At 42.3% G+C, this 23,554-nt stretch overlaps 1 protein-coding gene across 1 annotated transcript in view; it reads right to left on the reverse strand.

Moving 5' to 3' along the window:
• The window catches only part of RELL1 (RELT like 1), a 76,170-nt gene that overhangs the window by 18,434 nt on the left and 34,182 nt on the right, over positions 1-23,554 (reverse strand). Inside the window, exons 2-5 of the mRNA XM_004009762.6 lie at positions 17,361-17,585; positions 13,424-13,495; positions 4,546-4,603; positions 1,252-1,488 (exon numbers count right to left, since the gene is read on the reverse strand). Of these exons, the coding sequence (XP_004009811.1) occupies positions 1,252-1,488; positions 4,546-4,603; positions 13,424-13,495; positions 17,361-17,585 (592 nt within the window). The remainder of the gene's footprint in view (positions 1-1,251; positions 1,489-4,545; positions 4,604-13,423; positions 13,496-17,360; positions 17,586-23,554) is intronic.

Genomic DNA, 23,554 nt, shown 5'->3' on the forward strand with positions numbered 1-23,554 from the left:
CGGAGAGTTGATAAAACATTAGTTCTGGGTGTGTCTGAGGGCATCTGCAGAAGGCTTTTGCAGAAGATATTAGCATTTGAATTGGTTGATTGAGTAAAGATCTTCCCCAATGCAAATGAGAATCATCCAAACCCTCAAAGGCCCAAACAAAACAAAATAGCAGAGGAAGACTGAATTTGCTGTTTTTCCTTGAGCTGACACATTACTCTTCTTTTGCCATCAGACATGAGCATTCCAGGTTCCTAGGCCTTCAGACTGGTGCCAGGACTAACACCATTGGCTTGCCTGGTTCTCAGACCTTTGGGCTTGGACGGAATTACCACCAGCTCTTCTGGTTATCCAGATTGCAGAAAGAAAGTCGTGGGGCTTCTTGGCCTCCATGAATCATGTGAGCTAATTCCCATAATAAATCTCTTCTCATACGTATGTATGTGTGTGTGCATATATATATATAATATGGTGAAGGTTTAGTCGCTAAAGTCATGTCCAACTCTTGGCAACACCATGGATTACAGCCTGCCAGACTCCTCTATCCATGGGATTTCCCAGGCAAGAATACTGGAGTGGGTTGCCATTTCGTCCTCCAGGGGATCTTTCTGATCCAGGAATCAAACCCACATCTCCTGCGCTGGCAGGCAGATTCTTTACGTGAGCCACCAGGAAGCATAATATAGAATCTTATTGATTATGTATATATATGCATGCATGCTCAGTTGCTTCAGTTGTGTCCAACTCTTTGCAGCCCTATGGACCATAGCCTGCCAGGCTCCCCTGTCTGTGGGATTCTCCAGGCAAGAATACTGGAGTGGGTTGCCCTGCCCTGCTCCAGGGGACTTTCCCGACCCAGGGACTGAAACCATGTCTCTTACATCTCCTGCACTGGCAGGTGGGTTCTTTACCACTAGTGGCATTCTGGGAAGCGTGCGCGCGTGCGCGCGCACACACACACACACACACACACACACACACACACAATACATACAGAATCTTATTGATTCCTGGAAAACCCTAATACAGCAAGTAATTAATTTGTTACCTTAATCAATACATCTCACATCTGGTCTCACAATAGCCACCTCTTAGAATTCTTCTTCTGTTGGAAAAATGCAGGACTTACACCAGAAAATATCAAAGAAGGCAAGAGACAGGACCAAGCCAGGCTCAGGAGAACACACGCTACATTTAACAGGTGTACAAATCCACACAGCAGAGCAACCATGTCACATAAACCCCAAGCATCCCAGGACTCACCTGCCCACAGAGAGGACGGTGACCTCTCCTTGGCGCCTCGGGCGGCCCTCTTTGGACTTGTTGGTGGGTTTTATGAAGTGCCACCGCTTGTGCCTACACCGATGACACACGTCCCGCTCGACGGGACCTCCCACTGTGTGCAGATGGTGGCCGCAGACATGCTTCCCTGGGGTGCCCCCTGGTGACAAGGGCCCAGGGCTCACCGGCGGGCTCCCAGGAGTGCTGGGTGTCACTGGGCTAAGATAGGAAGAAAAAAAATTAAAGGTTACTTGAAAGAAATAGCTATGTCATTCGCTCCCTCTGTAATGTAAGAAAGGTTTAAATTTAAAAATATATATACCTCTTCCAATTATACAAATGGGCTTTGTGGACTGACCTCAGGCAGCAGGTACTCAGCCTTTGAGACTATACAATGACAGCTCATTGTGAACAGTAATGATGTGATTTATCACTTCTAGTTGGAGAAGGCAATGGCACCCCACTCCAGTACTCCTGCCTGGAAACTCCCATGGACAGAGGAGCCTGGTAGGCTGCAGTCCATGGGGTCGCTAAGAGTCAGATGCAACTGAGTGACTTCACTTTCACTTTTCACTTTCATGCACTGGAGAGGGAAATGGCAACCCACTCCAGTGTTCTTGCCTGGAGAACCCCAGGGATGGGGGAGCCTGGTGGGCTGCCGTCTATGGAGTTAACTGGTTGGAAATGAACGACTGCTTTTAATGAAGATGCACTGTTTGTCTTTGAAGTACGAGGTTTCTTTCCTTGTAGGGCTGATCTCCCGTCTCATACAATCTAATTTCATGCAAACTAATTTCTCATACTTACCCAAATGCCTTCTAGATCTCTAAGCAAAGAGAGGCCCTGAATATATATACCCTGGAGGAAAGAAAAACTTAAATTCCAATCAAATCACTGGATGACTTAGGAAAGAATATTTGATCCAGTCTGACTATTGATTGGGTCAAAGGAAGAAAGCTTTTAGGCCAAGATATCAAGTGATGCTCAAAAGAGATGTCGATAATAGTAATAATAAAAACCTAACACTTAGCATTCTAAGCATTCGATCTTTACAAAACCTCTAAATTGGAATTATTTAAAAACAAGGACACTGAGCCTCAGAGCAGTTAAGCAACTTGCTCAAAGTCACACAGCTAACAAGTGATGGCTCTGAGATTCAAATCTAGAAAGACTAAATCCGAAACCATGATTTTAACCATCATGCTACAGTGCTTCAGAAACAGAGGAGACTACTTTGATAACCTAGAAGAAACCCAGCCAGACCATCCAAAGTATAAAAAGCACAAGTCTAAAGGTTATATGCTGGCTGCTTTCAAAAGGCACATGTCAGGCCTCTGGTAATCTAGAAAAGGAGGAGTTAAGACACGACAGGGCTGGCCTGACCAGGAATCTGTGCTCTGATGTGGAATAGGTGGGTGTGAGTGTGGGTGTGGGCCAGTCAGCGTGTCACAGCAGAGCCTGACTCCTGAGACCAGGCCAAGAGTCCCAAAGGCACCTGGAGGTCTCATGATAGCATCAACCAGCCTTCATGCTACAGATAGTCAGCCCACTGGTCCACTTCAAAAGGAGCATGCATAACTGAAGAGAAAGTCTCAAAGACCCCAAACAGCCAAAAGTTTCCTGGCGTTTGTTAAAGATACTTTTTAGGTTGTTAAAATAAAAACACACAGCTGCAGCTTTCTGGGGTAAACAATGTTAATACCACATATTAGGAGGTTGAATTGAAAGTTTAACAACATTCATTCAAGAAATATTTATCAAAAGAAAAAAAAAGAAACAATTATCTATACGTGCTATGCTTAAAACCCAGTGATGGGGACTTTAGGATGCTCTAATGGGATTTCTTTGGAAGGAATGATGCTAAAGCTGAAACTCCAGTACTTTGGCCACCTCATGCAAAGAGCTGACTCATTGAAAAAGACTTTGATGCTGGGAGGGATTGAGGGCAGGAGAAGAAGGGGACGACTGACGATGAGACGGCTGGATGGCATCGCTGACTCTATAGACGCAAGTCTGAGTGAACTCCGGGAGTTGGTGATGGACAGGGAGGCCTGGCGTGCTGCGATTCATGGGGTCACAAAGAGTCGGACACAACTGAGCGACTGAACCGAACTGAACTGAAGATGACTGAGGTGACATGGTCCTTAGATGAGCCTGTGGTCAGGGCTGGAATGTGGGGGGACCCACAGCCCATAAGTCTCTATGAACTACACCACCAGGGCTCCCAACACTGTCCTTCCTGAACTGAGTCACCTCCCTGAAACGCAGATCTAATGCGGCTGGTTTCACAAACATGTATGAAACAGCTAAGATGTGCTGTGTGCACAGCCCAGAGAGTAAGCAGAAAAAGGTCCAAACCCCTTGCCAGGTCACTCAGACCCAATCTGCTTCCTTGGTCCTTCCCGCTTCTGTCCACAGCACATCCTCAGGCCACCCTAGACTGAACCTTCCCGGGGCATCCCACACTTTCACTCTCCTGGGCTTTTTGTCCTGAACTTCCTCTCCCCACAAGCTTCCCATACTTCTTGTTTCTACTCCCCATTAGACTGAGTCCTCCTTGGCAAGGATGTATGAAGGCCCAGCTCCAGCATCATGCCCACCATACAGCAGGCACTCAATAAATGCTCTCTGAAGCATGAAAGACTACACAGAAATATAGTTGCCTGTGATTATAATTACGACCAACTGTAAAGTTCAACAACCATAATTTAAAACAAACATCTATACCTTAATACAAAAATAGAACTTAGCAGGTGCTCCCAAACCAGCCCACTTTTTCATTTAGCAGAATTGTTCATGGAGGTCTTTCAATGCCTAAGATATTCTGTATTTCCTATGATGTTCCAGTTAGGTTGGTATGGTGGTTACCCCCAGTTTATAGATAATGGAACCTGAGCTCAGAGTAGTCAGTTAACTTACTCGAGAAGAGGGGAGCCGTAAGTGGTGCAGGGAAGACAATTCAGGTGCCCAGCTCCAGGGCTTCCTCTTCTCATCATGGTTCGCTAACCCAGCAGTTCTCAACCAGGGGCGACTTCACCCCCAGGGGACATGGACAATGTCAGGAGACACTGTGGGATGTCACATCACAGGAGAAAGGGACAATGGCATCTATTCACTGGAGGCCAAGAATGCTGTTAAACTTCCTACAAGGCACAGGACAGTTCCCCACAGCAAAGAATTCTCTGGCTCACGTATCAATAAGGACAAAGTAGAGAAACCTGCTCCAGCAGGTAATTGAAAACAAAAGCCTCATAAAATCAGGGGGAAAGCACTCACCTTTCAGGATCACACACGCTGTTATCTGCTACCATTGCCGCTAAAACATCAACATTTGCTAAAGAAAAAAAAAATTAAAATGGAATGTATTAGATGAGTGATCATAGAATTAGCATATCAGAAAAACTGTTGGAGAAACACCTATTGAGTTTCTTTGATTCACAGATGAGGCCTTGGGGCCCTGGAGAAGGCAGGGCGTTTCCCAAGGGAAGTCCAGGTATGTCTCCATCTACAGATAATTTTCAACCCGCAGGAAGTTAGTGAGAGCGGCAGAGGATCTATGCAAGGGAAAGCAGATCTACCACAAAGCTCTGCTTCCTATACATCATCAGCAATATACCATAGAAATTGCTTTCTCCTCTTCTCAAACCAAAGGGAAACTCAATTTAACTCACTCTGCTAAATATGTCATGAAATGCATGACTCAAGACCTATATTCTAATAACTTACATGTGCTCAAATAATTGGCCCTAAATTCTGGATACCCCATGTAATATCGAGTCTATGGGCTTCCCCGATGGCTCAGCAGTAAAGAATCCGCCTGCAGCACACACAGGAGACTCAGGTTTGATCCCTGGGTCAGGAAGATCTCCTGGAGGAGGAAATGGCAACCCACTCCAGTATTCTTACCTGGAAAATCCCATGGACGGAGGAGCCTGGGGGGCTACAGTTCATGGGGTCTCAAAGAGTCTGATCTTTGGACATGCCTGATCAGAGCACAGTAACAGCATCAAGTCTATCCCACACAGCACTGGGGATGAGAAAGGGTTAGTTTTTCAGGTGGGCCATTTGGTTTAGCTCTGCTTAAGGACCATACAAGACCTTAACTCTAGCCAGCTATCTTAAAATTTCAAATGCTGGTCAGGGTCACATGCATGAGTGCTAAGTGACTTCTGTCGTGTCCGACTCTGTGCAACCCTGTGGACTGTAGTCTGCCAGGCTCCTCTGTCTGTGAGGATTATCCAGGCAATAATACTAGGGAGGTGTTGTGCCCTCCTCCAGGGAATCTTCCTGACCCAGGACTGAACCCCAGGTTTCTTATGTCTCCTGCATTGGGAGGTGGGTCCTTTACCACTAGCGCTTATCTAAGAAGTTCACTAGTTACACACAGCAGATATCTAATATGGACTGAGTCAAATTAGACTTCTAATGTTAAATTTTTAAAAAAATCCAAATTTGTAGGTAGAGCCTAGGCTGGCAACTAAAGCCAGCTAAGGCCAACTAAACTGAATCTCAGTTTCTTGGGTGCCTACCGTACACAGACACACATGTTACTTCATTTTTTGTAGGGTGTCAAGTCTTAAGAATAAAAGATGGAACTGAATGGTCAAGTTCCTCTTGGGTATCTCCTGGCCAGGCCAGATGTTATGCCTGACTCTTGACCCCGTTCCGTTGATTTTTTAAAAAAATCTTTCTTTGTTTCCGGCTGTGCTGGGCCTTCGTCGCTCCCTGGGCTTCTCTAGTTGCGGCACGTGGGGGCCCCTCTCCAGCTGCAGTGCCCAGGCTTCTCACTGTGGCGACTTCTCCTGCTGGAGCACAGGCTCCAGGCACATGGGCTTCAGCAGTTGCAGCCCCCAGTCTCTAGTGCACAGCCTTGTAGCTGCGCCACACCAGGTGAGCTGCTCCAGGCATGTGGGGTCTTCCCGGATCAGGGACCGAACCCCTGTCTCCCGCACTGGCAGGCACGCTCTTTAACACTGAGCCACCAAGGAAACCTCTCCATTGATTTTCAAAGTGCTGTTCTCAGTACTAACCACACGTTCTCTAGACATGAAACAATTTTTTTTTAAAAAAATCACTATTTACCATGTGAGCTAACACCAATATTTAATATTCAACAATCTCGAAATTCCAAGAGAAGGAAAATTAGCTCAAGTTTCAACACTGCTGCTTTTAAGTCAACAGTTAAAGATGGATCTAGTGTTCTGCAACTTTTTCTCACGACTGCTCCACCTAGAAGCTTTTTTTTTGACATTTTTTCCTAATTCATCCTCCCATAAAACTATAATACTGAAGATATTGTTTATGTATTATATGCATATCTGTGTTTTACATATAAAATAGTGAGGGATTTTTTTTGCCCCCACAATCCAATATTATCCCCTTCACAACCCTTGCAAATGCATAGGATTTTTAAAGAAATACTAATGGAACACCCTATCATTTTCAAAAAGAAATAATTATTTCTTTGCCTTTCATGAATATCTGTGAAAATGCACAAATACACTTCCAAATACAAAAGACTCTTATAAAAAGTATAAAAAGACTCTTATCATAACAAAAAAAAGCACTGAAATGGATAAGTAGTGTCTTCTCCCACAGGACAAAAAAAGGCATGTTACCCCTCTAAGTCAAATTGAAATATAATTTAATCATTTCCCTTGAACTAATACTAAGAATTCCAAAAAACATTTTCTTTCAGATAAAGTGTTTAGGGAATACACAATAATTTGCCAGTTGACATTTACATTATGCCATCTTTTACTAAACTTCAGAACTATTAACAAAAAGGAGGGGAAATAACAACCAAAGAAAGAAATGAAAACAAAGATAACACTAATAGCATTCACTTATAAAGATGGGCTTTTCAAAAAGTTTATATAGTTACCTGAGAAAATTTATCACCAGCAAAATGATGACCTCTGTTAGAAACATCAAATTATAAAATGCTCCCAGGAAGATAATTAAAATATATTAAAAGCACTACATTTTTTTAGGCTTGTGTTGTTTCTCATATACTCATGTATCCCTGTGCTTCACCCTTATTTCTTAGAAACAATAGTACACAACCCCTTTGTTTGCTGTGAGCAATGATTTAAGAGTAGGCTCAAGTTTTTATGCAAATAACATGCATACTCACGTAGGACCAACACATGCACACAGGCACTCATGTAGACCCTTGTCTGTAGGCTATCACCCAGTCTATACCAGGGAGTAAATCTCAGTGAACTATCTCTTGTGACCCTTTTTGGTTTCCTGTGATGAGAAAACCCTAACATAACACCACCATTAGCACATAAACACATGCTTTAATTTGGTTATAAATTTACTATAAAAGAGCAAAACCCAATTAAGTTCTATTAAATATACATCTCCTTGTGATTACTCATAACTCCAATAAGCTCCAAGAGATGGTTTCCCCTATACCTTTTTAAAAAAAACTTTATTTGGCTGCATCGGGATCTTTGTTTCATCTTGTGGGAATTTTTCTTTATGGTGCACAGGCTCAGTAGTTGTAGCACACCGGCTTGGTTGCTCCGCAGCATGAGGGATCTTAGCTCCCTGACCAGGGATCGAACCTGTATCCTCCCCATTGCAAGGCTAATTCTTAACCACTGGACCACCAGGGAAGTCCCCTCCCCTACACTTGTCAACATTCTGTCCAACTATACTTCCCGTCATCGGTGTCCAAAGGATGGGAGGAGTCAGTTACAGGGCAAGCAAAACCTGTCAAGAACGGGAAATTTTCTAGTGGGCAGTCATTTCCAAATACTGCTTCCTCTCTTCTTTCCTGAACTTCTGCCTGATAATATGCATAGAGTAGTCAAAATCAGCCCTGTTTTCTCTCCCACCATTATTCTCTTGAAAGTTTTCCCTTACATTCAAGGCAAGATCCTGGTATGTGCCAGTCACTGTCAAAACGCTTTGTAGACCCTCCATGTTGGATTCACTCTAATAGCAGGCAGAATTATCATCCCCATTTTACAGACAGACACTGAGGCCTAAAGACTGTAACTGACTGTCCAGAATCCCACAGCTAGAAACAGACCCAGATACAAAAACCTGGTCTATCTGACTCTAGGGTGGGTGCATTTCACCCCAACCAACTCCTCTCTACTCCTTCTGAGTCTCCATCCAAATGATGATGGTTTAACAGTTCACAGGATGTTTGCATAATCATTATAGCAAGTTTCAGAGATCTACTCAGTGCTGATGGTAGTTTATGAAGAAATGCTTTTAGCCATCACACAAATTGAGTGCCAAGATAAGAATTTCACCAAGGGACCCCTCTCTTCTGCCCAGTGTAAATAACTATAATCAGGGGTGCTTGGACAGTAATCACAATACTGACAGGTGCTGCTATTTTCAGACAGTGTCTGGCCCTGGTAGAGAAGCCCAGCTGGAGAATTGCAGGTACTTTCCAAACTTCCGCAGTGATCACCCAAACGCTCTTCAGTCCTGCTCTGTTTAGAAAGGATTACAGACTAGTGGGAAAATAATCAGTGTGCAGCTTAGCCCATAAATTCATCCTAAAAGAGATATTTGTCTAAACGAAATGTGATTTGCAACATCCAAGACATGATAGGTTTAAACCATAAATAAGAATGTCACCATGAATACTGGTGAAGTATTACCCCCTTAGCCAAATTAAAAATTCAAAGCAGATGATGAGTTATACATCAGGACTGAAAGTGTTTTAAAATATGTAAATATAGGCAAAGAAAACCTAAATAAACATGGGAAAAGGGTAATGGTTTGTACTCAATTTTATTCATTTTCTTCAATGTTTAAAGAAAAATTATGTTATAGTGTGTTATTTTAAAAAATAGAAAGTTAATTAACCTCAACATGGAGGTCTAAATGGATATTAAGTTCATAGTCTGTTAATGACAAAGAAAAGAAAAATACATTTTGTTCTACAGAGAATTTAAGTCTCCAAGGCAAACTAATAAAACTAGGTTATAAACTGGTAAGAGACCCAGTATCTATTTACTCCTCCAGCTGTGGTTTTCGCACAGGCTGGAAGCTAGAGAGGTCACTGTGTGTGAGTACCCAATGAAATCAGCTGTCTCCTGGTGGCCAAGGAGAACCAAGGCCACATAAGGATGAGGTCACAGGAGAAATCATAAATGGACAGAAGAAGGCCCTTACAGGTAGAAGAGTGAAGGATAAGAAAGACAGAAGGCAAAGAACTGGGGAGCAGAGGAGAAAGAATGAAATCAGTGCTTTGATTACTCCACTGGTAATCAAGGCAGCAGAAACTAAAAAGCTACTTTCCAAAAGGAAAAGGACATAATTAAAAAAGAAAAGAGGAGTCCTAGAGTCTGTGAGTGTGGGAGTGAAGAAATTATATAGTCTGCTTCCTTCAGGGACCCACAGGTTTCACTTCGGCTGTAATAGGAGAAAAGAGCCCACTGCTGGCACCATCCTGCCAGAGGCCAGCTTGATGACCTTAGGCGACTTTCTTACCCTCTGGGCCTCTGTTTCCTCATCTGCAAAATGGGATGGTAACAAGGCTGACTTCATAAGGTGGTTTGGATAATTTAATGCATTAATATTTAGAGTTCTATAAAATGCCCCAGCTGTATATGTTATCTCTTTGAAAGGAGGAAGTTTATTGTTCATCCTTCCTGACACCAGGAAGAAGCAGTGACAGTACACAAGTATGGACTCTGATATCAGAGGCTGGAGTTCCCATCTGCTAATTGCAGCAGGGTGACACTGGCAAGTTAGTTATGTGCTGTGGACCTCGGTTTCTCAACAATAAATTGGAAATGATATATCTGAATCATAGGGGTCCCAGAAAACCCTTAGAACAGGCCTGGCAGTTAGCAAGCATTCAGCGCCAAACATGAAGTTATACAGGAGAACTTCAGCCCCCAGTAAAGTGTTCACAGCTGACATTTCACACCACTCACCTCTCAGTAACCCCTCGTGCAGCACTCACTCACTCAGCAGCTGCTTCAGCTCTCAGAAGCCCAGGTCCCACAGGTCTCCAAGCTTCCCAAAGCCATGAAGGCGGTTTCTTTCTTTCTCTTTCTTTTTCCCCCAACTTTTTTTTGTATTGGAGTGAGTGATAATCACTCAGTCTTGTCCAACTCTGCGACGTCATGGACTGTAGCGCACCAGGCTCCTCTGTACATGGAATGCTCCAGGCAAGAATACTGGAATGGGTTGTCATTTCCTTCTCCAGGGGATCTTTCTGACCTAAGGATAGAACCCAGGTGTCCTGCATTGCAGGCGGATTCTTTACCATCTGAGCCACCAGGGAAGCTGTATTGGAGAACAGCTCTTTAACCAAGTCGTGATGGTTTCATGCAGACAGCAAAGGGACTCAACCATACATATACATGTACATGAAGGCAGTTTCGATTGTGCAAGACCCAGGAGAAATGAAGGGCCATCCACACCTTACTCAGTGCCCTTCTGTAATGGCTGGAGCTTTTACGCCAAGAACAAATTTGGGCACTTCTTATGCAAATTAAAATCTACTTCGTTATGCAAAAGAAATATGCACCACTGAGTCCTCAAGAATAGCATCACCAAATACTGCTCCCTGAAGGAAAAGTGAAAAAAAGCGAAAGTGAAAGTCGCTCAGTCGTGTCCGACTCGCGACCCCATGGACTATACAGTCCATGGAATTCTCTACGCCAGAGTACTGGAGTAGGTAGCCTTTCCCTTCTCCAGGGGATCTTCCCAACCCAGGGATCAAACCCAGGTCTCCTGCATTGCAGGCAGATTCTTTACCAGCGGAGCCACAAGATCTGTTTTATGAAACAGATATCGAATCCAATTGATCACTGTCATTTTTGTTATTTTAAACGTCATCTTATTAAGTTAGATTATCTGGTTTTCCATCCTGGAGAAACTGAAAGTGACAAACTGGAAGAGAGGTGAGGCAATGATATATAGATGAAAGAGGCCCATGTAGGGCGGCACTACTCCCTAACCATGTTGGGGTCTTCCTTTCTTCATCTGTAAAATGGGTATAATAATATCAACTCCAGAGGAACATTGTGAGGATTAAATGATATTATGCACATGAAGCACCTAGATCAATGCCAAGTATGTAAAATCCACTCTAAAGAAAAATGAAAAATATGCTGAACCATATGAAGTTGCTGCTTCTCTAGGTCAGAAGCACCGACTGCAGCCTGGGCCAGGCAGGTGCTCTGGTTAATAGTGAGGCTATGGGGACAAAGGATCCCAGGGAGGGGCTTGGAACAGAAGGCAGGGATTTACTGAGCAGTATGGAGGTATTTCAACTTTTAGACAGAGGGCTCAGCTGCGTCAGTGCATGCTGCTTGAGACAGTGTTTACCAGGGCCCAGAGAGAGCCCAAGGAAAACATTTTGTTTTACATTCTCATGAGAATTCAAAGCATAGGGCTATTGGATATGTTGGCTGAAAAAATTGTGACCTAAAAGTTATGCGCAACCTAAAAGTTGAAAGTTATGTTTTATTCAGTAGACAAATCTGAGGACTCAAGCTCAGGAGACAAGACTCTCAAATAACTCTGAGAGACTGCTATGGAGAGACAAAGGAGGGAGCCAAGATATACAAGAATTTTTGCAGTAAAGATCAGGTAGTCAGAACGTCAAACTGTTACTGTTAATAAAAGAAAACCAGACATCCCAAGCCAAGGAATTCAGCACTTTCCCATGTATGGGAAGATGTAAGAGTCTGGGCTCACTGAAATCATTCCTTTGATGTGCACCTCAGCTATCTGGGGCCGGCATCCAGTGTTTTCACATCCTGAGTTTCCTCAGGACTCATAGTCAGGGAGAGGCTGCAGTCTGATGGCTGCTAGTTGGCAGGTATTCTCTCCTTGGATTCCTTCAGGGTTCAGCACTGCGGCGCTGTAATGGATGGCTTGATGGCTCTGACTTTCTTTGTTTACTGATATGAGAGGTGGCATTTTTAGTTCACAGGTATGTGGGCAGGAGTGCCACACGCCTCAAAAGTCACTTCGGGTGTGGTATCTTGTGGAGACAATCACCAGTGCTTCAGAAAAATGACCCTGATTTATCTAATCAGGATTAAACTAATTCTCCATTTAAGAAGACAGGGGTTTAGGATACATTTCAGAATGGAAAAAAATGCTTAAAGTCATTAAAGCTTGGTGGTAGTGGTTTAGTCGCTTAGTCGTGTCCAACTTTGTGACCCTTTGGACTGAGCCCGCCAGGCTCCTCTGTCCATGGGATTTCCCAGGCAAGAATACAGGAATGGCTTGCCATTTCCTTCTCCAGGGGATCTTCCCCACCCAGGGACTGAACAGGGGTCTCCTGTATTGCAGGCGGATTCTTTACTAACTGAGCCACCAGAGAAGCCTAGACCTTTTAAAAGCTTTAACACTTAAAAACAGATCATAGAATAGGTGAACTCATAGAGGCAGAAAGCAGAGAGGAAGGGTTGCCAGAGGCTGGAGGGGAAGAGGGTGGAAAATGGGGAGTGACTGCTCAGTGTGTTCAGAGTTTGGGACGATGAAAAGATTCTGAAACTAGATACTGGTGATCTTTGCACACTATTGTGAACATGTGTGTGTGAGTGTGTGTGTGCTCAGTCACGTCTGACTCTTGGCAGCCCCATGGACTGTAGCCCGCCAGGCTCCTCTGTCCATGGGATTTCCCAGGCAAGAATACTGGAGTAGGTTGCCATTTCCTTCTCCATTGTGACTGTACTTAATGCCAAGGAACTGTACATTTTAAAATGGGTAGAACAGCAAATTCTATGTTTAGTGTATTTTACCACAGTATTTTTAAAAGCAGAAAAAAAGGAATAGATAATACTTGAGTGCTTATTATACCAAGCAGCTTCTGTGCAGTATGTCACAATAATACCATGAGGCAAATGTTATTTTAGAGGAAGAAACTGAGGCTCATGAGGTAATATGACTTTCCCCCAAATCAAGGCGATGCCAGGATTAAAAGGTAAGCCTCCAGGGCTGACTTGGCAACACTCAGACCCACTGACTCTTAGAAAACTCATGAAACTCTCCTGATAGGATAATGCTGGAAGCTGGGCTATTTGTGAGCTTAGGTGGAAGGTGCTACCAATAACTTCAGAAACGTTGACAGGAGAATCCACACAAACTCTCTGAAGCAGGTTTTTAATAACACGTGAATAATGAATTGTTCTGGACACTAAAAGAGCCATACCTTCGTTTTTCATGATGTACTGGACAATCTGCCCAACAGTGTCACTATTTTCATTCACACTGTCGTTCAACTCTGCAAGAGAAAGGGGAGGGGAGGACAGGTTACAACTGCTCACCTGCATGAGGTCAAAGAGACACGCAGTCTCAGAGCCTAAGGCTTCTCTGAACAGTCTCCAGAAAGCTCAGCTGATGACCCACGGTGATAAGAATTCTGCTTTCTTTTAACACACCTTTCTCTCAGCACACTCTTAGCACACCTGACTGAAAGCACCCAGCAACTTTCTCAGCAGAACAGGTGCAAACTGCCCATCAATATCTTCTCAAGTCCAGACACATGCTTAATTTCCAAGATATCTTTATCAGTCCTTACAACTATTACTCCTCTCTCATCATTTTGTTAAACTCAAAGGGGAAATGGAAAGAAGAAAGATAATTAAAATAAAATTTTCTTGGATTTTATTTTCATTGTAGATATACCATATACAGAGTATTAATTTATTTCTTAAATTGGGTATTTATCTCTGTCTTCACAAGACTTTGAAATATACTTCCAAATGATCTAAATGTTGGCCATGGTTAATTACCTACAAACTCAGTTTACTTTGAGAGACTCTGCACATGGGATAGTCTTTAGGGGAAAAAAGTCAAACCTTCAGTCTGAAACTGATCCTTATCATTCGCTTCCATAACACAAGAAAGAAGGAGGGCTGACCTAGAAATCATGGTGTGGTATCTTACCCATGTAATCTGGAAAAATGTCTTCTCCACCCAAGCCACTCCCTCCCCGTAAACACGCATGTCCAGTTAGACAGTGCACATGCTGACCACTAAGCCAACCTACACAGCGTCTGCAGAGGATGAGAGAGAAAGGTCCTGCTTTCTGTTGACAAACATTCAGCCTTGGTTTGCTCATAAATGTACACATGACTCATCGGGCGACTGTGCTCACTCCCTGCCTCAAAGGTCAGTGGGGGTGGGAAAAACCAACAGGCCAGCAAGCTGGCAAGGAATGAAGAAGCTCCCCAACTCTGCCCTTGATCCTACTTGAAGGGTGACCTCCCCCAAATGTCACACTTCTGCAAAAACTGCCCTTTGAGGTCTGAAAAGGATAAGGAGAGTTACCGACTATTCCCCAAGGCCCGAAAGGATGGTTGAAAAGTACATCTGTGGTGAAAACAGGACTTCATCTCTCAGGGTTTTCAAATACAATCCAGCAACTCCATGTGAGGAGGAAATGCTGAGACACTCTGAGGTCAATACAAAGGTACCAGCTCCTGTCATTTTTTCACTGCACTGTTCACACAACCATCTACTTAATAAACATAAACTCCAACCTCATATTAGGTTGGTGCAACAGTAATTACAGTTTTGGACCCTGATTTTAAATCATTATAACTAGGCTCAGACACATCTTTAGTAATCAAAATAGGAGCCATTACACTCAAAATAGTTTTGCCAAAGAGAAATAAGCTTGTTTATTCTGGTACCATAAAAATCCGTGCTTTGGGATTTGATGAACTCCTGGAAAGCATTTTCTACCTCCTGTTGGTTGTGAAAGCATTTTCATTTTCCCTGCAAAAGGTTGTCAAGATGCTTGAAGAAGCAGTAGTTAGTTGGCTACTTGGCAGTACGGCAGATGAGACAAACTTTATAGCCCAATTCGTTCAACTTTTGAAGCGCTGGTTGTGCAACATGCAATCAGGTGTTGCTGTGTGTTTTTTGTTGACCAATGTCAGCTGCACGCATCAGTTTTCCGTGCATCGCATCAATTTTCTGAGAATACTTCTCAGATGTAATAGTTTTTCTGGGATTCAGAAAGCTATCGTGGAGCAGACAGACAGAAGACCATGTGACCATGACCTTTTTGGGGGGCAAGTTTGGCTTTGGGAAGTGCGTTGGAGCGTCTTCTCCATTCAAACACTGAGCTGGTTGTTTCTGGTTGTTGTATAAAATCCACTTTTCATCGCATGTCACAATCTGATCAAGAAATGGTTTGTCGTTGTTGCATAGAATAAGAGAGGACAACACTTCAAAATGACAGCTTTTTTTTTTTTTTTTTTTGCGGTCAGCTCATGAGGCCCCCCCTTATTGAGCTTTTTCACCTTTCCAATTTGCTTCAAAATACCAAACGACATAGAATGGTCAACACTGAGTTCTTCAGCAACTTCTCCTGTAGTTGTAAGAGAATCAGCTTCAAAGATCTTCTCAATTGTCTCTTATCAACGTCAGGTGGCTGGCCACTGCGCTCCTCATCTTCAAGGATCTCGTCGCCTTTGCAAAATTTCTTGAACCACCACTGCACGTTCATTAGCAGTTCCTGGGCCAAATGCGTTGTTGATGTTACAAGTTGTCTCTGCTGCTTTCCGACCCATTTTGAACTCAAATAAGAAAAATTTCTGTCTAACATCATTTCCACAGTCTAAAATACATATAAAATAAGCAGCATGTAATAATTCATTAGCAAAAAACATAAAACATACACATTAAAATGATGTATAACATAACCATGTTGAAGAAAGTATTCTAATATCAAATGGCAAAGTTCAGCAATGCAAAACTACAATTACTTTTGCACAACTGAATAGATTTTTAAAGATTAACTCCACAAGCAAAAGTAGCAGCACTAAAATGGCGAGACCTATTCAGTTTTCCTATTGTGCTTATTAGAATCTAATTCAACAGCAACAGTAAGGGTTACTATATGAAAAAAGTGAAAGTTGCTTAGTTGTGTCTGACTCTTTGTGATCCTATGGACTGTAGTCTGACAGGCTCCTCTGTCCATAGGATTTCCCAGCCAAGATTATTGGAGTGTGTAGCCACGCCCTTCTCCAGGGGATCTTCCCGACCCAGGGATCCAACCCCAGTCTCCTGTGTCTACCAGCACTGCAGGTGGATGCTTTATCCTCTGAGCCAGGGAAGCCCAAGGGTTAATATATACTGAGTGCCATTTGTGACAAACACCAAATGTATCTTCCCTCTAATTTCACAATACTCTTACAAGGTGAAGATTATTGCCCTCATTTAAATTAAAATTTTAATTAAATTTAAGTTAAATTAAACATAGCAGTGATTTAGAGCACATTAACTTGCCCAAGGCCACAAGGTAAATAAGAGTAAATGACTTCGTAGTTATTTAATAAATGAAAGCAAAGTTTCTAACTCTAGGTGTGGTTCCTATAATATTTACAATGATGCTACACCATAGCATTTGCCTTTAAGATGGATCATTTTGTAAAAGTGCTGGTGAGGGTGTAGAGAAAAGGGAACCCTTGTGCACAGTTGGTGGAAATGTAAATTGGAACTGCCTCTATGGAAAACAATATGGATGTTCCTCAAAAAATTAAAAATAGATCTATCATATGATCCAGCAATTCCATTTCTGGGTATATACCCAAAGGAAATGAAAACAGGAAGTGAAAGTGGAAAGATATACGCACTCCTGTGTTTACTGCAGAATTATTCAAACTAGCCAAGATATGGAAACATCCTAACATCCATCAAGGAATGAATGGATAAAGAAGATCCACTGATCAAGTAGTCTATGAGAAGAAATAGATGTTTTTCTGGAATTCTCTTTTGCTATGATCCAACAGATATTGGCAATTTGATCACTGGTTCCTCCGCCTTTTCTGTACTATAATTATCAAACTTACAGAGAGACTAGAACTGAATGATTCCTACCCTAAAAACAACTGACAATTATGTGATAGAGGTGTTAAACATCACTACAATGGCAATCATATTACAATATATAAATGCACCAGAATAATGTGTTGCACACTTTAAATTTATATAATGTTATTATATCAAATATATTTTGATGAAAAAAGATGGATCACTTGCTTTACAGAGACAGAAAACATACATGACTCATTTCTTATTAAAAAATTATCTGCACTCACATTCCCACATACACAAAAAATAATCCAGATTCTTACCTATCTTTTCAACCTTTTCTCCTTCAACGTCTTGCTCAGCTTCTGTTGTACATCGATAGCCTTTCTTCTTAAGCAGGTGGCAAATGAGGACGCCAAAGAGACCCATGACGAAGAAGACAGGGACGAGGGCATAGGCGATGTATTCCGGGTGTCCATTCCCAGCGCTGTTCGTGGGCGAGGGCGTCGTCTCGGTTTTGGAGGGTAGCGGGTGGCTGCCACTGTGATCTGAGGAAGAGACACACACAGCCGCATCAGATGTCTGCTGGCGACGAGGAACACCTGACAACCTTGGGAAATGCTCCTGTTAAATGTGAGTCTGTTTCCAAAACCACAGGCCAGGCAGAGGCTGGCGGGTCCAGCAGGACAGGCACATGGGCTTGAGCTCCTTTCCTGACCCTGCTACTCATAATCTGGGCCCCCTTGGGGTAATTTTTTTTTAAGTTCTCCAAGCCAGCCTCTGCTTCTTCATCTGTGAGATTATCTATACAGCATGGAGTGAATGTACAGTTTCAGCAAAGGGTCCACACAGTACACACACCATCACTAGGTGGTATCATAGCAGAGTCCTTAGCGGTTAAAAGCACAGACTCAGGAGACTTGGGGTCAAGTCCCAGCTCCACCACTTTGCAGCTGTGTGACTTTGGACAATGACTTCATCTCCATGCCTTGGTTTCTTATGAACAGACTTACTAATAGTAGCCAACCCACCCCTCGAGGCTTGTTATGAAGATGAAATAAATGAATACACATAAAACATCTAGAACCATTTCTACAACAAAGCAAATGCTCAACTTCATGGCAGGCATCGTTTTAGGCATTTCTGACTTACCACTGAGCAAAACAAAGACCCTTGTCCTCATGGAGCATACGTCCCAGAAAGATTTAGTAAACTGACTGATCTAGTGCATGAAAAAAGACAAATCCAGGACGCATCAGGTTTTGGCCTAGGAGCACACATACAAAAATGGAAGCACGCGCATCTGCGTATTTGCTTACCACCCCAAATTATCACTTATGGCATGACTGTTATATGAAAAGCACCAGCTGGGAGCTGCACAGAGTGGAAAACAGGGGAGCATGACCAGTGCCAACTTGGAGCCAGTAGGGCAGTGCTGGAAACAGGCACTAAACAAGTGAACACCTGGGCAGGCGTGAGAGACTGGGAGAAGGTATGCATGGGGCACTAAAAGAAACAGGAACCGTGGGGACCGATTTTACGACTTCAGAAATAGTGCAGCTGGGAAGGGGGCATCTACGGGGGAGAAGGAGCCATTTGCTTCTGGACAAGTCAAAGTTCCACACGGACTTACCGCAGAAGCAGCGGGATATCTGGGCCCACGAGTGTGCCAGGATACACACGGAACTGAGTCGCCTCCATGAAGGAGAGAGAGGGAGAAACAGCGAGCCCAGCTCGTACAATCATAAGATTCTGCCAGTTAAGATAATGGAGAAAGAGCCGACTGTGTGGAAAACCAGCCAAGTATCAATTCACACACATAAGATGAAAAGGGAGTTATCACACAAAGGAGGGGGTCAGGAAGGATGAGGACTAAAGGAAAATGTGGGGTTTGACTGAAATGTAGTCTCGTTATTTGGGGTACTCAGATTCTGAAGTGATACAATGAGGTTTTCTGCATCACAGAGATTTACATGTATTGCTTAAGAAACCCAGAAACTAGCAATCTAGATGCATTTAACTATAAACTCTCTCAAGAGTATTTTGGTGGGGAAAAAAAAAACAAAACTGTACTGTAATGATCACATGAGGACAAATACCAGGTGTGAAATGACCACATTTCATCACTGCAGCAAAAAATATCAAACAGACAGCACAGGACAAAGGGCTCCCTCACTTTCAGATGGAAATAACCATTATCTTTGCCCTTGAAAGGAAACTGCTGGTTTCTCAGGTTCTGTAAAAGGTGGCACTCTTTAAAGTATCATGAAACCTCTAGAATCTGGGGATAAGCTACATATTTATTCTGATTTCTCTCCCAAGAATATAATTAATAAATGGATGAATGAATAAAAAAGAGTACACACACACAATTCCCTAAATATATGCAAACATGTCATCCAAATTAGGGTTTAACATCAAGACTTAATTTCACTAAAAACCAGAAATATTTACCTCTCTTAGTAATTCTAAGCATTTTATTTATTAATTCCTTTTTAAAAACATATTCCAGGCAACAGGAATAGATAAAGCAGGCAACATGTTAAGACTGAAAGAGTTTTCCTCAGAATCATGGTCAGTTTCAATCTGGAAGTGATCATTTCTCTTTAGGAAGCAGCAGAAACAGGAATGAAAGCAGGGGGCTCAGAATTGAAGCCAGGCAGCTCCTCCTGAATCGGGTGGTTAAGAATGTGTGTTCATCATTAATTTGACCTCTGGGAAACCCTTGAAAATACTATAAACTCACAGTTTGTGATTTACAGACAGGTGTCAGTCATTTAATCTCATAATCACCACACCATGGAAAAAGCTGAGGAAGACATGACACTAAATCAGTGAAACATGAATTACAGAGATGCACTGTAGCTAAAAGGTCAGACTGCCTAGCATACATAATTGCTTGGCCACTAACTAGGCATGTCACCTTGAATAAGTTTTTTAACTGTTCTGTGCTCAATTTCCTCATTGGTAAAACGTAATCAAAGTGATTGTACCTTTCTACAATGGTTTCAAAATGTGGCCCCAAATTCTTTGGCACTTATTGTTTTAAGCCACTAAGTTTTTTAATATAGCAAAGAAACTGGAAGACTATCTGTTAAATTCACTGTGAGGATCACACACATTTATGTGTAAAGCACTTAGAGTATTTAGGAAAAGATAAGCACTATAAAAGTGTTTATTCTTGGGCTTCCCTGTGCTCAGTTGGTAAAGAATCCACTTGCAATGCAGAAAACCTGGGTTCGATCCCTGGGTTGGGAAGATCCCCTGGAGGAGGGCATGGCAACCCACTCCAGTGTTCTTGCCTAGAGAATCCCCATGGACAGAGGAGCCTGTCGGGCTACAGTCCATGGAGCTGCAAAGAGTCAGACATGACTGAGTAAGCACAGCACATAGAAGAGTTTAGTTACTATCTTGATAGAACTGCACTATCCAATACAGTAATCACTAACCACAAATAGCAATTTAAATTTAAGTCAATTAAAAATAGATAAAATTAAAAATCCAGTTCCTTAGGTGGACTAACCACATTTCAAGTGCTCAATAGTCATATGTGGCTAACTGGATCATATTAGAGAGGTCAGATAAAGAACATTTCCATCATCCCAAGAGCATCTTGACACATGTAAAAGAAGAGAGTAAAAAGCTGGCTTAAAGCTCAACATTCAAAAAACTAAGATCACGGCATTGGTTCCCATCGCTCCATGACAAAAAAAAATGGGGAAAAAGTGGGAACAGTGGCAGATTTTATTTTCTTGGGCTCCAAAATCACTGCATATGGTGACTGCAGCCACAAAATTAAAAGACACTTGCTTCTTGGAAGAAAAGCTATGACAAACCTAGACATCACTTTGCCAACAAAGGTACATACAGTCAAAGCTATGGTCTTTCCAGTAGTCATGTACGGATGTGAGAGTTGGACCATAAAGAAGGCTGAGCACTGAAGAACTGATGCTTTTGAAGTGTGGTGCTGGAGAAAACTTTTGAGTGTCTTGGACAGCAAGGAGATCAAACCAGTCAGTTTTAAAGGAAATCAGTCCTGAATATTCATCGGAAGGACTGATGCTGAAGCTGAAGCTCCAATACTTTGGTCACCTGATGTGAAGAGCTGACTCAATGGAAAAGACCCCGATGCTGGGAAAGATTGAGGGCAAGAGGAGAAAGCAGTGACAGAGGATGAGATGATTAGATGGCATCACTGACTCAATGGACATGAGTTCAAGCAAACTCCAGGAGATGGTGAAGGACAGGGAAGCCTGGCCTGCTGCAGTTCATGGGGTCACAAACAGTCAAAGGCGACTGAACCAGTGAACAACAAGAAGTTATATTGTACAGCCCTGTTATAGACTACAAAGAATCATTAAAGAGCAAAAAGTTGACTGCAGAATCCTTGTTATCTACCTCAGCAATTTAAGAATAACTTTTAAATCACAAAGTAACTATTCACAATTAATGCCTAAGATCCAGTTAACTTAGGTAGGCTTAATTGTTTCTTCAATTTACACTAATAATCTGCTTAGAGACACCATGTCCATCTTTTCTCTTCATCTTTAGCTGGCTCATATTTGAATTCTGAAAAAAACTGAGTCCAAATTAATAGCAAAGGTTGTTGTAACATTATTTATAAAGAGTCAAAAATTAGCAACAACTGCATGTTTGACAATGGGATAATAATAAAATACCTACGTCAACCATTGACTATCCATTTGATGGAATAATATGCACCATTTAACACTATTCATAAAGATTTTGTGAAGATATGGGGACATACTTATTATCTAATAATGAATTTTAAAAGATGGATTCAAAAACCATACATACTGTAGGATCAAAACAGTAAGTGATTCTGAGTAATTGAATAATAAGTTAATTATTAATTATATTTTTATGCTTTTCTGTAATTTTTTTAAATTCTTACATATGTATTATATATGTACCAAGGTGGTAGACACTTTAAAGAAAAAAAAGATATAGAGCAGAGGTTGTGAGCCATTTGAGAGTCATGGATCACCGATCCCTTTGTAAACCTGTTGGATCCAATGGTTCCTATTTCAAAATTGTGCCTCTAAATTCTGTAAGCTCTGGACCCTAAGTTAACAGAAGTGCAAGTGAATTGATAAGGATGATGCCCAGGCGTCTGCATGAATAACATGGTGAACACTGGTGCCATTCACTGAGATGAAAAATATCTGGAAAAAAAATCAAGTTTGAATGGTGCTTTGGATTGATTTTTGCCTCACTCTCAATACATATGTGGAGAAGGCAATGGCAAGCCACTCCAGTACTCTTGCCTGGAAAATCCCGTGGATGGGGGAGCGTGGTAGGCTGCCGTCTATGGGGTCTATGGGGTCTATGGGGTTGCACAGAGTCGGACACGACTGAAGCGACTTAGCAGCAGCAGCAGCAATACATATGCGGAAGTCCTAACCCCAAGTACCTGAGAACGTGACCATATTAGGATACGGGGTCTTTTTACAAAGGTAATCAAGTCAAAATCAAGTCTTTGGGGTGGACCCTAGTCCCATGTGGCTGTTGTCCTTTAAAAACAAAACACACACACACAAAAAAAAGGAAATTTGGAGGCAAAAATATTGCATGAAGACAGAGATTAGAGTGATGCTTTGGAGAAGCCAAGGAACACCAGAGATCACCAGCAAACCACCAGAATCTATAACAGAAACATGGAACAGACAGACCCTCACAGCCCTCAGAAACAGCAACCCTGCTGACACTCATCTTGGAGTCCCAGCCTCCAGGACAATAAGACAATGAATTTCTCCTTTTTAAGTCACCCAGTGTGTGGTGTTTTGCTACAGGGGACCTAGCATATATTAGCATATACGCTAATGTACTTGCATGGAGAAGACAATCCTATATGTTTTTGAACACGTAGTGATAGAGGTAAATAAGCAGGGGACCTTCAAATGGAAATACCCACTGAGCAACTGAATCTACTCCATGAGGAATTAGGAAGAAAAGCCAGGACTCTAGCTTGGAACACAGAAGAAAGAGTTTCCAGAATGAATGAGCAGTCAGCTAGGTGAGACGCTTCAGGAGAGAGCAACAAAAATGGGAAGGAAATGTAAAATGGTGCAGCCACTATGGAAAATAGTATAGAGGCTTCTTAAAGAAAAAAAAAAAACAAAAAAACACCAAGAATAGAACTACCACATGATCCAGCAACCCCATTTCTGGGTGTCTAGCCAAAAGAACTGAAATAGGATCTTCTGCACTGCCACACTCTTCGCAGCGTTATTTACAGTAGCCAAGCCAGGGGAACAAATGTTCTGATCTTTGAGCAGATAAAGAAATGTGACATGTACATATAATCAGATCCCATTCAGCTTTTTTAAAAAGGAGGAAATCTCACCATAAAGGACAACAAAAATGGACCTAGAAGACATTGTTGTCATTTTTGTTGCTGTTCACTCACTAACTCGTGTCCGACTCTTTGCAACCCCACGGACTGCAGCACACCAGGCTTCCCTGTCCTTCACTATCTCCTGGAGCTTGCTCAAAC

This window comes from Ovis aries, chromosome 6 (genome assembly GCF_016772045.2).
Source record: "Ovis aries strain OAR_USU_Benz2616 breed Rambouillet chromosome 6, ARS-UI_Ramb_v3.0, whole genome shotgun sequence".
NCBI classification, from domain to species: Eukaryota; Metazoa; Chordata; class Mammalia; order Artiodactyla; family Bovidae; genus Ovis; species Ovis aries.